At 38.1% G+C, this 15,684-nt stretch overlaps 1 protein-coding gene across 1 annotated transcript in view; it reads right to left on the reverse strand.

Annotated features, from left to right (window-relative positions):
- Positions 1 to 1,564: 1,564 nt before the first annotated feature.
- Positions 1,565 to 15,684, reverse strand: part of cacna2d4a (calcium channel, voltage-dependent, alpha 2/delta subunit 4a) — a 107,338-nt gene continuing 93,218 nt past the window's right edge. The window contains exons 28-38 of the mRNA XM_080886804.1: positions 9,787 to 9,801; positions 9,281 to 9,325; positions 8,978 to 9,040; positions 7,669 to 7,739; positions 6,770 to 6,845; positions 6,631 to 6,683; positions 5,757 to 5,812; positions 4,959 to 5,079; positions 4,184 to 4,306; positions 3,742 to 3,817; positions 1,565 to 2,532 (exon numbers count right to left, since the gene is read on the reverse strand). Of these exons, the coding sequence (XP_080742930.1) occupies positions 2,440 to 2,532; positions 3,742 to 3,817; positions 4,184 to 4,306; positions 4,959 to 5,079; positions 5,757 to 5,812; positions 6,631 to 6,683; positions 6,770 to 6,845; positions 7,669 to 7,739; positions 8,978 to 9,040; positions 9,281 to 9,325; positions 9,787 to 9,801 (792 nt within the window). The 3' untranslated portion in view covers positions 1,565 to 2,439. The remainder of the gene's footprint in view (positions 2,533 to 3,741; positions 3,818 to 4,183; positions 4,307 to 4,958; positions 5,080 to 5,756; positions 5,813 to 6,630; positions 6,684 to 6,769; positions 6,846 to 7,668; positions 7,740 to 8,977; positions 9,041 to 9,280; positions 9,326 to 9,786; positions 9,802 to 15,684) is intronic.

Below are 15,684 nucleotides of genomic sequence, written 5' to 3' on the forward strand. Positions count from 1 at the left end.
AAAAAGTGAAAACATAGTTCCCATAGACGCTGACAACTCCATTCTATTTTACTTTATTGCATATTAATTTTACACAATGAGTCCAATTGTGCCTGCTTGTCCATTATTATCGTGACTCATTAGCAACACTACCACAATTCTCCAAAATCCTAGAGAACCTGTTTAATAAACGATTAGACAAATTCTTAGATAAATATAAATTACTCTCTGACAGTCAATATGGATTCAGATCAAAAAGATCAACATCTCTGGCATTAATCGAATCAATTGAGGAGATTACGAATGCTATAGATCAGAAACAGTATGCAGCTGGAGTATTTCTGGATCTCAAGAAAGCATTCGACACAATCAATCATGACATATTAATTAATAAACTGGAACGGTATGGGATTAGGGGGGTTGTACTGCAATGGGTGAAAAATTATTTAAGTGACCGGAAACAATTTGTGAAGCTGGGTGTCCATTCCTCATCATGCTTGGACATTGCTTGTGGTGTTCCACAAGACTCTGTACTGGGTCCAAAATTATTTATTATTTATATAAATGATATTTGTAAGGCATCTGATATATTAAAATTAGTATTATTTGCAGATGACACAAATATTTTTTGTTCTGGGGGGAATCTAAAGGAGCTGCTGGATACAATTACTTCAGAAATGTGCAAAATTAAAAAATGGTTTAACAGGAACAAACTATCGCTAAATCTAAGTAAAACTAAAATTATCTTATTTGGGAATTCCCTTAGAAATGCACAAGTGCAGATTCATGTAGATGGTGTGGAAATTGAAAGAGTACTTGAACATAAGTTTCTTGGTGTGATTATAGATGATAAATTAAACTGGAAGTCTCATATAAATCATATACATAACAAAATTTCAAGAAGTGTCTCAATCTTGAGTAAAGTAAAACACATTCTGGACCACAAATCACTCCACATTCTCTATTGTTCCCTGATTGCACCGTATTTGAATTACTGTGCAGAGGTTTGGGGCAATACTTACAAATGTTCGCTATCATCAATCTTTATATTACAAAAAAGGGCCATAAGGATAATCCATAAAACTGGTTACAGAGATCATACAAATCCACTATTCTTAAAATCAAAAATTCTAAAATTCACAGATCTGGTTCATTTTCTCACAGCACAAATTATATATAAAGCAATAAATAACCTGCTTCCTGACAATATTCTAAAAATGTTTTCTAAAAGGGAACGGGGATACAATTTGAGGGGGGAATTAAATTTAAAACATCCTCGTATCCGTACAACATTAAAAAGTTTTTGCATCTCTGTGTGTGGAGTGAAGCTGTGGAACAGACTAAGTAAAGATATGAAGCAATGTCCAAGCATGGCGCAGTTTAAAAAGCAGTTTAAGGATATGGTTTTTACAGGGTACAGGGAAAAGGTAGAGATTTGATAGGGTGTTCTTGTCTAATATTTTCATGTGTGTGCGCATGCACGGGTTTGTTGGTATGGATATATATATATAATTGTAGGCTGTGTATCCTTGAGGTGTTAATGGGGTTATTGAAAATGTGTATATGTGCGTATGTGTGTATATACGTATGTATGGATAGATAGAAACATATATGTGTATATATTAAAAAAAAAAAAAAAAAAAAATTACACATAACATATAATGTAATTGCAAGGAGGTATTTCTGTAGTCTATTGATACTAGATAGTGGAAAAGGGGTGGGATTAAATAAGCTTATGCTTCTTCCTGCTCCTTTTTGAACATGGACGTTATTTGGAGTTGTGGTTGCTCGTTTTCCTTTTGTTTGCTTTGTTCATTTGTCTCTTTTAATTCTATTTTTTTTTATACTTTTTCAACATGTTCAAAATAAAGATTCAATCAATCAATCAAACAGTGTCTCCCTGTATCCCCCTACTGCAGCCCTCTTCACACTGGCTATTCTGCATTTATAAAAGTCTGCAGATAATGCATTAGATGTGTTTACTGGATGTATCCAACGCATATATAATATGCATGTGTGTGGATAAATACACAGCTCATTGGGATATGGGAATTGAACAATGCATGTTTTTCTCTTTTCACTTTTTCATGTTGTACCGTGTGAATCGTTACTTCTTATTCATTAACACCCATCACAGCTAGCCGTCACCCTTCAGTCCCTTTTCGTTCAGAGATACAATGTGGAGCATAAGAAAATAACAAATGAAAAAAGTATCCATGGCAACAACAGTACAGCAAGTTCTCTTTTTTGCAGCTTTTAGTTCAAATGTAATTCTCTGAAGTTAAACAGCAACTGCTCATAACATCCAAGGTCTTTAAAGAGAGATTGTGTCTGTCGCCTTTGTGAGCAAAATGTGCAGAATCTGTTCAGTAGTTTAAAAAAAAAATCCACTCAAGGATTTCAGTTTTTGTCGTCTTCTCCTTTATATGATGAAGCATAAAAGAGCGAAGTTATCCGTCATCAGGAAACAACAGCAGCAAAAAGGAGACACATGAAGGAAACAGAGGTTGACGGAGATATAAAAGAGGCTCCTCCACAGTCATCGGCGTTCTCCTGCAGAGACAAAGCAGAAAATGATTTCACCTGGCGAGTCTTCAATTTGCTACCAAGCATTGACGAAAATGTGATGTATTCAAACAGAAAATCATTTTAGGGCCACAGAAGCAGTTGAGTAAGACGAGAGAAGAATGCTGGTTTTATGCATGCATGTTTAAACACATGTACAACCCAATTTTCAAAAACACAAAGATGCTCTGAAAAGGTAAATTAAAACTAGTACAAAGACAAAATATTGAATATTGAATGAAATAAAGTAATGTGCAAAAGTCTTGAGTCAGGAAACTGGGAAGGCCTTTGCTTATGACCACTTAAAAAATTACAACAGTCTTCCTCCTTGGAAAAAAAATATAAAGAAATGAGTGATGGCTCAAATTATGTTTTATTTATTCAATTTTTTTTAACATAATATATGCTCATTTAGAATTTGAAGCCAGTAACGTGTTTCAAAAAGATCAAGCCAGACAACAAAAATACTAGAAAAGTTTTATAAGATCTCACAACTAATGAGGTCAATTAGTAACATGAATAGGTGTAAAAAGAGCATCCTAGAGACTTTTTCATCAGTAAAGACAGGGAGGATTGAACAGTCTGGGTGATTAACTTAAGAGCAATGTTTCATAATGTAAACTTGCAGAGAACTTGTGTTTTTTTCATATACAGTAACATATCTTTAAATAGATTCTGAAAAACTAGACAAAGCAGAAAACCAACACTGAATGCTCTTCAGGCTCTGCATCGAAAACACAGATTGTGTAGTCAAAATTGCTGCATGGAAGTGGGAACACTTCTGAAAACCTTCATCAGAGAACACACTTTGTAGCTGCATTTACAAAAAAAAAAACCTGTAGTTTGCCCACAGTGAGAATCTGTCACCAAATAGAAGCATTTGGTGCACTGTAACAGAAAAAGATAACAAAAGAGGCTCCAAGCTGCAGAGCAGCTGAAACCCTACATCAACCAAAAATGGGAATTAATTTCTCTTTCAAAAGTGCAGCAGATCTCCTCAGTTCAAAACATTTACAGTGGTTGTCCCTACTTTGTTTTGTTTGTCTAGTTTTTTTTGCAGGCATCAACTTAAGAAGGAAAAACCGCTCAGCTTTGAGCTCAGTTTTTATAGTACTTATTATTGTAATATTTACGCTTTAACAGGGTTGTATGAATATACGTGTTTTTTGATGTGTCATGGTGTGGTAAAATGCTGACCTGTGCGTGATAAGAGTGGCAAGACTCGGGGCGTCTGCGAACCTTTTGAGACTTCATCCTGTCACACTTAACTGACGAGTTATGTACAGCGGGGTCAAGGAGCAGCAACAGAAGCATAGTATGGTTTTCCTGCACGCTCATTCAAATATTACCACTAAAGACATGCAGTATAAACATTTTAAAGATATGACATGGCAGGCTCACACCCGGAATCTAACTTAACAGTGCGGCTGGTTGAGTCAGTTAAAGAAACACAACAATTTAGGCCAGCATGCTTAATTAATACACATGTTAGAATAAAGAGTCTGTACTGTAGGTACTGTAGGTCTACAAAGTGTGCCCAGATTGACTCAGTGTATAGGCAGGGTGATGCTGCAGTTAGGTTAAAACAAGCAAACTTTATGTGAACATGATTCACGTGATCCATGAATATAAACATCACAGGATATATCTGACTTCCTCTGGCTCCAGGGTGATGGGTGGGTACTGTTTGGAGCAGTCACAGTCTGCTTGCACCACCAGCATCAACAGGTTGCTCTCTGGTATCTGCTGCACTACAAACATCCTGACATAAACAAAAAGGAAAAGTGTGAAATAGACAAAAACACAGAAAGACAACCTTCTATGTAACATAATGACACAAGCCAGGCAGTGCAGGATGGATAAAATAACATAATTATGATCATTATTCACACGTGATTATAATGTCATTATATTAACAGCATTACTCAAAAACTATCATGGAGAGTGTGGACCACGTGTAGCTGTGCTGTGTTATACCACCATTGGCCTCATGAGGGTGATCACACCCAGCCTATGGTGACAACCCAGTGATGCTTTCCTCTTTTTACTCTACCCCCCACCCCCCGACCCACCTCCTAGTGCTTTTCCATCTTTGTTTCTGTCACTCACCCCTCCCCAGTCCCTGTACTTTTTTCATTCACCTCTCCTAATACTTTCACTGCTTTCCAACGAGTCACTCTCCCTTCTCCGCTTCTCAGTCTTTCCATAACCCCACACACCATGATCTAAATCAGTTCCTTTCTACTTATTTCCCTCTTTCTGCCACTCTCGTATTAATACAAACTGCTCTCAGTATGCAAAGCAGAGCAAAGCCGTAGAAAATGGATTCTGGAGGAACAATTTAATATGACTGGTGTAGGGCTTAGAGAGGACTACACTGCTATTTCTGTGTGCATAAGTGTGTGTGCGCTTACTTCTGGCATCGTCCGCACTTAATAATGCTGTTGGTCTCTTTGACTGACGGCTCATAAACAAAGCTGGGGTACTCGGTGTCACACGGCTGCAGGATGTCCCCTTTTTTCTTATGAACTGAGGCTAATAGAGAGATAGACAGGGGTCATGTTTCGAGATGAGAATTATAACAGAGCTTGTGTGTTAAAGTGTATGCATGACATTTTGCTGGTGACTGACAGGCTGAGAGTCTGTGACAGGAAATCGAAGGTCTAATGTCTCAATTCTTCACGCATCAGCCTTTTATTGCTGCTTCTTGCGTAAGCCAAATAAACCTTAGCTTGCTGCGTATGATAGGACTAAAACCAGAGAGAGCCATAATGGCTTGTCAAAATGTCTTATCTTGTTCTGAGCCATGTTTTTGTTTGACTTCTTTAGAATTGCATTAACTTCAGTACAAATTTATGCCTGACTCTTGTTTTGAGGGACTTACCAGATGTGTCTGCTCCCACTGAAACCCACTTATGTAACAGACACAGTAAATACTTTTCTTGGTCTGAAGTATAATATAAAATAATACAGCACACCTAAAAGAATGCTTGGCTGTATCAAAGGATGATGATAATAAGGACCATTTGATTGACAGGTTTAGTGATGATGAATGATATTTTTTTAAGAATTGGTTTATAAACCCAGCATTACAGTCATTCAGAGCTGCTCTGAGGGTTGTGTTAATTTACAAAATAGAGATGACACACACGAGATACAAAGAAAGAGTGCTTAGCCTTAATTAGCCACATTTATTCCGAATGTAAGCTCACCGTCAGCAAAATGCTCCGTGTGCCAGAAGCCACAGATATTGAACTCCAGGAGAAATCTTACAAAAGAGAGAGAAAAGAGGAGAGTGGAAGTCAGTTAGGTGGCTATCATTATAGACTAAAGCAGACTGGAAGCATATTGCATGCAGCCTTCCAAAACTGGGCCAGGACCCAAACTTGTGTCATGGGAATAATAAAATGGGTCCTCAAGTTATTCATTGGTAGCTTTGGTGGTTGTTTTTTCCCCTCCTAACTGGATAAACAGCCTGCTCTTTTATTGAGGCTGTTAGATTTATCAAGTGACTTTATCCCTACCAAGTAAACATAGAAAAAATACTGAGGCTGACTTTCTTAACAGAAAATTGCTAAAATGTTACTTCAATTAGATTTAATAACTACAGTTGTGTATTGCTTTTTTATAATGTTGTGTGTAAAAACATTAGATAAAAACAATCTGATTTTTTTCCATCTGTTGATGCGGTTAACACTATCTCTGATTTTTGGACAGCGATCCAGGCAGCTGAGAGCTTATGTTAATCATTTTTAATTTGGAATTTAATTGTTTCTCTATTATATATATTTATTTATTGTGCATCCATCTGTGTTTTAAATACTGTCCGCAAACTACTGCACAGAATTTAGTTATTTGACAATAAAGAATCTTTGAATAGATTTTCAGGTAAGTTTTTTTTTTTTTTTAATTTATGGTTTAACTTTGCTAGCAACATTTTAAATTTGGCAAAACTGGTGATGTTAATAAGTAACATAAGTGCACAAAATAGTGTACCTTTGTAGAGTAAATACTACATAGTATAGGATATCGGACAATGTAGCAAAAACTGCATAGCCAATCCAGGTTGCCCCTAGCAACACTTACAGTAGGAAGTTGGAGAGGAACCACTTGAGGGCTGAAGCCAAACCGTAGAACGGCTGAAGAGATAGATGGACAAATTCTATTTAACGGAGAACTGATTTTGGGAATATTTCTGTATAGGGAGAGACTTCACTGTACATACACTGAGAAGTGGACGTGCGCTGCTGACAGAGTGCGAGTTCATCTTACACATGGCCTGGTAGTCGAACAAGGATACCCTAAGGAAACATGAGCACACAAACAAGCACACAGTGTTGCTCCTCTGGCAGTATCGACCCACATTGATTCCCTGACCCCCCTCCAGACTACCACACATGTTTGGCTGAGCTTAACCTTTACAGAATCCCTGAAAGCTATTGTAACTTACAATGATCCCAACGCTAGAATTACTTTTCAGACAACTAATTTTTTTTGTTGTTTTTTTTGTACGCAGTCGTCAAACACAAGAACACATAAATACAGAAAATCACAGAGTGTAAATATGCTCACATTGCTACTAAAGATCATCCATGCTCAAAACTAGTTATGTAATATCCTGTGTCAAATGAAGCATGATGAAATCTTTTAGCTGTTTAAAAATAGCACATCACTCAGGAGATTTCAAACATAAAAGATGGGCAAAAACTAAGCATGAAGAAAAAAAACATCCCAAGCCCTCAAACTCAAAGGGGAGCAAAAAGGAAAGGCACGGACAGCTTAATCACAAACACCGAGCCAGACGGGCGCATGCAGAGAGCATAGGAGAGAGACTGTACCATTACACTGCTTGCATACTAATGCAGTGTTTAGGTATCTAAGAACCAAAAAACAAAAGGAAAACATTTGCAAACTGCCACCCTGATTAACATAATTACACAACTACAATTAAAACCTGATAGCAAAACAGCATGGGGCTGACACAATTGCAATTACGAGCCAGATATTCGTTCGGAGACACAGGACCCATGAAGTGGCACTTCACACAAAGTCAGAAAACCGCAGGTTCTCTCAGGATGGCCGTTCAACCAGTCAATCAGGCGAGGAATGACAACCAGGCATTACCTTTTGAACATGCCCATCCTGATCAATGTGGTCATCACTGAGCCATCAATCTCGCCAAAGAACCTTCCCGCCTAACAAGAAAGAGAGAAGAAAGAAGTCTAAAAAAATCAGTGTGGCAGAACATAAAAAACTCAAGTCCCAATAATCTGATAGAGGAAATATAAGTTCACTTCTGCGATCTCCTGTCCACTTTCACCTCTGTGCGAACTGCGTGGTCGAGCATTTAGTCACAATAAACTCCCAGTTACGAAAACCTTAGGCTGCTGTGTACAATGCAAAATGCAAAGACTGGCAATCTCTAATTGACTGAAAAAGACCAGCTGCTAAACTATTATCCTATTGAAAGCTATGCAGTGAACCTGAATTTGATCATAGCATTTTTCTAACATAACTATGTTTTCAATGGACATAAAATCTGGACTTCAGACAGGCCATTATACCCATAATAAGTGCTTAAGTCTAGATATATCATTTAGTGTTAATGGTGCTTTCACAGATGTGCAAGTTAACCATGTCTTGTGTAACAATAGTCCTAATATCAACATAGAGGCTAGCTTTTAAATTGTGTGCTGATAACAACTGAGATCGTCCCTCTTTTACTTAGTCCAAAAGATATATTGATCATGATTTCCAAGAGTTGTTAGACTACAGAGGCCTGGGAATTTGAGAGTCCTGCGCAGCATCTTAGCTGTTCCTACGCTTTTGGACAGAGATCTTGGATGTTGTTCCTGAGATCTGCTGGAGCCACTTGCCTATCTTGGGAATCCCTGCACCTAGTGCATTTGTGGATGCAGTGGTGGACTACATTCACTTCTTCTATAGAATAATTGGTTTTAAATGCTCGTTAGATGAAAAAAGGCATCAAAGATCACAATGTTGTGTTTTTATGTGTTTTGAAATTGTGCATAATTGTCTGCGGAGAAATGTTCCTTGCACCTCTGAATTGGTGTACTACATTACAGTACAGCACTACCTCTGACTCAGTTCACTGATTACAGTTATTATTGATAGTCACTGTGGGAAAAGGTTGATATTTGAAAATGTAAATATGTAAAAGTAAAAAAGAGGGTACACTGCCCCAGGATGTCACTGCTATTTGGTTAAAAAAATTTTAAATATTTTTCTCTGTTGGGCTGGTTAATAGTGGTTAACAGGATGAGAAGACAGTTAAAAAACACATTAACCGTTTTCACCTTTTTTTTTCTTTTAAGGTAATAAATATTGAAGAGTGGAAGGGCCCTCAAACAATCAAGTCAAAGACTAAGGAGCACTCCAGCCATATTCTGTGAGTGCATGTGTGAGAACTCACATCATTGCGCTGTTCAGAAATGAGGACAAAGCCATTATTGTCAATCACATAGCACTCGATATCCTGGTAAGAGACAGAGGAACCAATTACTTATGTAAGGAAACATCTGTGTCGAACATCACGAACACAGATAACACAGACACCTAAATAATTTATACCACGTATTCATGAAGTGTTCACCTTTGTAGTTTTGTATAGTAGCAAAAGATAATAAATCTTATATATTTATAATAATAATAATAATAATAATAATAATGATAATACACTTTATGGCAGTGTCATTCAAAAGCAAGATATACTCACTAAGCTGTCACAGCGAAGAGGACAAATCCCCTCCACATTTGAGCACTGACAGTAAAGAAATCACGACAGGAAAATGTGTGATTATTTCACCATAATCCAACGTTAGAGAGATTTTTTTTCTTTAATCAAATCGACATCTGAGCTTAGATTAGGGCATGTTTGTGTGAGTGACACATGCTCTGTCTGTGTTTGGCTGTGGGGGTGTTAGGCTTGAGAGTGCGACAGTGTCGACAAGTGCATGTGTATGTGAAAAAAAATGTGTCTGTGTTGGTGTGAAATTGTTAATTTCTGTGAGATATGGGCTGTCTACCTGTGATGGGATCTGAGTGGCTTGTTAGCAAGTTTGTGCATGTGTAATGTTAGCATGTCTCCGACTGTGTGGATGTGAATGTGTAATCTGTTTTAACTGAGGTGCGAAGCTGATTTCACAGAGCTTAGCAGGTGCTGAGGACGTTAAATTTGGTTCAGTAGGAAAAAAAAGTGTGCGAGAAATTATTCATACTTACATCTGTGTCATTTGGCTGGGAAGACACAACGATGGCAACAAAGAGAGTGGAAAGAAATGACAAGCATTACATTATATAGCAAGTGGGCTGATTGACTACTTCTGCTGCTGTGAGCTTGCTAACAAAAAAAAAGACTACAGATTATTTTCTTGAACACACATTTCAAATTCCTTTTTAATGAGTTTTGGAGCAGGCTCGTAAAACTTCAGCAATTTTGGAAAATAGTGTACAATTAGATGCTTTCTCATAAAAAAAACCCATCAGTTTGTGCTATAAGAAAACATTAAAAGGGATCTGTATCACTGCAATCAGACTATTTGTCATAATACAAAAGTTTTTAACCATAAGCAAAGTCTGAAACTTTCCTTCTGTTCTTTCGTCTGTGGACTGATGATGAACACCAACAGTTTTCCTGATGATCTTATGTTGTCTGCAGTATATGTGGCTCGGCGTCTATGGACAATGTGTCTTTGGATTCATGGTCAGGCTAAACAGAGCATGTCGAAATGTGAATGAGACCATCTATCATCCTTTTCAATCCCATTACAGCAAAGTGTCAGTCTTTTTCTCTGCTTCCCATCGTCGCCTCCTGAAATAAACTACAATTTGGTGGACTGACAGAAGTGACAATGCTTCTCCCCCACACACTACGGGTAAATGGCACAGCTTGATGAGGAGCAGCACTTACGAGAAAAGGAACTGTCTCTTTCTGCTAACTGAAGCAGATCATGAAAATATACAACCTTGCTAATGAGTCCCAGGAATCACGCTAATCAATGTAGATATGAAGCAAAACTGATCAAAACCACCATACAAATGTGGTGACAGTAGAAGAAAAAGACAGTCAAATCAATAAGAGTTATCTTCTTTGCAGCTTTAATTTGCTTGGCAAATTAAGTGGAAAACCGCCCATTAGTTTAACATGATTTGTGAGCATGACAGATATGCGCTTTCAGAAGGCATCCAAGGTGGAAAAGCTTAATCTGTAGGGAAGCATTAAATATGTTTATTACATTACATTCATCTGTGAGTGAAATTTCTAACATGCTCTTGAGACTCTTATTTTTTCAGCATCTACAACTCTGCTAAAACAAAACAAAACAAACAATCAATAATTGTTAATAATGCGTTGATCTTCTCTTTTTATTTTTCTAATTATTTACAGTTCACGTATCATATCTTATCTTCACAGTTGTCAGTCAATCAATGTCAGGAACTCAATTCATTTAGGCATTTATATATGGTGAAAAAGAGCTGCTGAAGTTTAAAATGAGCATCAGAATAGTGAAGAAAAGCAATTTAAATGACTTTGCATGTGGCATGGTGGATGGTGCCAAACAGGCTGGTCTGAGTAGTTCAGAAAATTCTGATGTACTCTGATTTCCCCACACAACCAACTCTAGGGCTGTCATGGTCCTGGGTCATTTGACCCAGTGTTTCCAGTTTTCCTGTGTTTTTTGTCATTTTCTATTATGATCGATGTATACGTTCTCTTTACTAGTCTTAAGTTTATTTCCAGAGTGCCTGGTTATCCTGTTTTGAGTTTCTTATGGTCCCTGTTTAGTTCCTTGATTATTTAGTAATTTCCCCTTGTGTCGTTGCCCTCTGTGTGTCTGTGTTTGTATGAGTTCTTGTGCCTTCTTTCCCCTCCTTGTTTTATTCCATCATGTTTCCCCAGCCAGTCATGTCTCTCTCTCCCTCGTGTTCCCTCGCTCCCTCTCGTCTGCCTCTCCTCCACTCCTGCATCATGTTCCTCTGTTTCCTGTCTTATTGTGCAGGTCTCGTGTTTCCATGTTCATTCCGTTCAGTCTTGCCTTCCCTGTCTTGCTATGGTTATTCGTGTCAGCTGTGTTCCCCGTGTGTTCTCATTTCTCGTTATCCTTCTGTGTATTTATGTTAGTGTCTCCCTCGGTTCTGTGTCGTGTGCTCCCTCATAGCTGCGTGTACCTCTCCGTGTTTCCCCAAGTGTATTTTTATTAGAATTTTCCCAGTTTAGTTTTGTATTGGTTTTCATCCAGCAATAAAGCTGTGTTCTTTTGAGTCTACGTTTTCATCTCCGTGAGTTTGCGTTTGGGTCCTATTCCTGCCTGCACACAGCTGGTTTATGACAAGGGCTTAAAGAGAGTGGCACAAAAAGTGAAACTGTTCAGGGAGTGGCATCTCTCTGGATGAAAAGGACTTGCTGATGTTAGAGGTCAGAGGAGAATGGTCACAATGCTTTAAGTCGATAGGAAGGCAATAGTACCTCCAATAACCGCTGCTATTAAAAAAAAAAAAGTATGTAGAAGAGTATCTCTGAATGCACAACACATTCAACCCTAAACCAACTAGGCCACAGCAGCAGAAAACCACACTGGGTGCCACTCCTTTTACCTAAGAACAAGAACATTGCTTCATCTCAATTTCTGCTGCGACATTCAGATGGTAGGGTCGGATTTTGATGAAAACAACATGAAACAATGGGTCCATCCTGACATGTATCAATGGTTCAGCTGGGTAGTGTTGGAATGGTCGTACACTAGGGGTATATACACCCCTTTGTACCATCATCTTTTGCCTTGTCTTTATGACTACAATGTGCCCATGTTCTAATGGCTGAAAGCAGCTATTAAGATGTCCCAAATGTCAAATCATTTCAAACTGTTTTCTTGAACATGGCAATGGTTTCACTGTACTCAGGTGGTCTCCACAGTGACTGAACCTCAGTCCAGTAGAGCAGCTTTGGGATGTAGTGGGAAAAGACTCTTATTATAGATGTTCATGTGACAAACCTGCAGTAATTATGTGATGTTATATAATATCAATGCCGACTAAAATCTCTTAGGAATGTTTCCAGCACTTTGTTGAATGTGTGCCTTGATAAATCAACACATCCATTTCTAAATGGAAAAGGGCACCTAACCTGAGAGTTCCCTGAGAGCATCTATGTTTATCACTAGTGCTTCCTGTTTCCTGTCCTACGCCAAATAAGAAAGAAAAAAAAGTGGATTTCCATAAATTTTCTGTAGCTGACTCCAAATCAGAGGTAATTAGTAGAACTGCCCACAGTCGCCACAGCAAAAGCAGCATCATTAGTCTCTGGTCTAGTCTGGGTATCTTATCTAATAATGCTCAAAACGTGTGTGTGTGTGTGTGTGTGTGTGTGTGTGTGTGTGTGTGTGTGTGTGTGTGTGTGTGTGTGTGTGTGTGTGTGTTTTACTAAGATTATGAAAAGTGGTGTATTTCTGGAATGAGACAGCAAGCCAAGACAAGATAATTTCTTTCTTCTGCAGGCTGCAGAAAAGGTCATCCATGCTTTTATCGCTATCAGACTAGACTGCTGCAGTTCACTTTACTCAGATCTCAGCATTCAAAACATCAGAAGACTGCAGTTGATTTAAAATGCTGCTACCAGACTTTTGAGGTACTAAGAGAAGTGACCACATTACCCCAACTGCCCTTCACTGGCTACCAGTGAGTTTTAGAATTGCTTTTGAGATTTTACTACTTGTTTTTAAAGCCTTAAATGCTGTAGCTCCTGTCCACGTCTCTTATGTGATAACTCCTGTGCACACCTGCTGCTTGAGATATTCTGGCAGGACTACAGTAATGGTTCCTAATTTGTGGTGCATCACCAAGAGTGACCGGGACTTTACTTCCCGCCCCCTCAGCTGTGGAACCTGAAGATCTGAGGAATGCTAACTCTGTATCCTCTTTCAGATCTCCTTTTAAAAACGTCCTTTTTTAATGTCCATATCTTAAACGATGATGTTTTTTCAGATTCACTTAAAATATATTCTCGTTTTTTTTCTCAGTAAAATGTTGTCCTGTTTTATTACATTAATTTCATTTTTTATAATCGGGGTCCACATAAGTGGTCCACAGGTGCTTATTCGCTGTCAAAATAAAAGACGTGCACCAGATAAGAAGTTGCAACGCGCGTTTGCGTACATATAAAAGGCATAGTTTTTGTCTGCTAGAGTAGGATTTTCACGGCATATTCTGCACCAGAATATAAGTAATTGCTTAAAGGAGCTTGCTTCTTCGACATCTTTAAGAGTTCTAAACAAATGTCTGTCCTCCTCAAGAAAATCTTATGTACCCAAACGCGCGTTGCAACTTCTTATCTGGTGCACGTCTTTTATTTTGACAGCGAATGCGCACCTGCGGACCACTTATTTGCACCCCTGCATATAATTTCACGGTTATTGAGTAGTGTGATCACAAACACAGAAATAGAATGTAAGTACATAGTTAAAAACAGAGGAAGAGAAACACAGGAGTGTTCTCTATGAGATAAATAGGATGCCAAGGTGTGAATAGCACAAAATCTATCATCTTTTGATTCCCATTACTGTCGCCTCAGAACCCCTCACTAATCATGAATTGCTGTCAGTCAAAATATAGCAGCAGTCGGCTGTGAGAGACACATGGAGCCTTATATTATAGGGTTTGCATTGTATTTTTTAATATCATGTATTTTTATGAAAGTCTGTTTTTCAGATTTAATCATTGTAGATATTATAATCTGTCAGCGGAGCAAAGCAATGAGACATATATTACTAGTCATATTTAATCCTTCATTTTTACACTTTCTGTTTCCTGTATTTGCATTTTTCACTGTATCTAACACACACATGACTTTTAAATTCCATGGATGTTATGAGCACAGTAGAGTTTTGTAAAAGGAGCTTCCTATTATGATCCTGACAGACTTCAAAAGGATCTTAGCTCTTGCTTTATTTTTTCCCTAACTATGAAACTCATTTACTAATACATCAGGTTTTAAGATAGACAAGCTCCCACTGTAAGCCACAAAAGGGTGACCCTCACTCATGTGGCTTCTATTGACATGATAATTGTGCACAGTTTCTTGCCTTAATCATTTCTCAAAAACACAAAGCTAAAGCAAATTTTAATCAGTAATTAAGGCAATCCAATTATTAGTTGCCTTTACTTCATATACTGTATGTCTCTCGGAGTAAGCTAATGGTGAAGAAGTGTACAAATGAGAGGGAAAGCAATATAGTTTCTCTTAACACTGACTGTCTGTGCCCCAACACAGAGGATAAATATGACAACCCATTGGTAGCAGTATTTTTAGATAGATAAATAGGTTATAGCTGCCATGTGACTGATTATCTTTCCTGCTGAGACTAAGTCTTTCATTTAGGATTTACAGCAGGTACAGTATCTCCACCCCTCAGGGAGAGTACTTAAAATAGACTATAGAGAAGATTTCATGCACGTTTGCATGGATGGACATGCATAAACATACACAGAAAAAACAAGCCTATAGTGTAAGTACACACACACACAGACGCACAGACACAAACTCTCTAAAATAAAGATCTAGTACATGGCAGCAAGACAAGATGATTATGTAAACTACTTATGGGGGAAAAGAGAGGTTAGAGGAAAGGAGACAGCATGGGAGATAAGAAAGGAATGGATGTAAGAAAAGGGGCACTGCTGATAAGAAATGAAGTGTGGAAAAGTAAGGAGGAAAAAAGAAAAAATACAGATTTAGGAATGACAGTATCAAGTATTCACACAGTAAACAGGAATGACTTTGTGTAAATGCATCATAAATCTAGTGGATAACAACTCTGCTGCACATAATGCTAATGAGTTCATAGCTGATGGATATGGACATAACAACGCACTTGCACACAGATGGCCATGCATATGGTGTCTGCCCAGCACACACACATTACCATTAATAAGCACATATACAGATATAGAATAATATTTTCTTCAATCTTTTCTTCAAAATCCCACCATCACGACACCACAGACACAGAAACACGTGCACACATACACACTCAAAAACCTGGGTCCTGCTGTATTCGGCGATGGAAGCTATCCATCACTTAATGGCTAGCCAGATGCCTTAATGCTTTTTTAACTGCTGTCATT

This window comes from Rhamphochromis sp. 'chilingali', assembly GCF_963969265.1.
Source record: "Rhamphochromis sp. 'chilingali' genome assembly, chromosome: 7".
Classification (NCBI taxonomy): Eukaryota; Metazoa; Chordata; class Actinopteri; order Cichliformes; family Cichlidae; genus Rhamphochromis; species Rhamphochromis sp. 'chilingali'.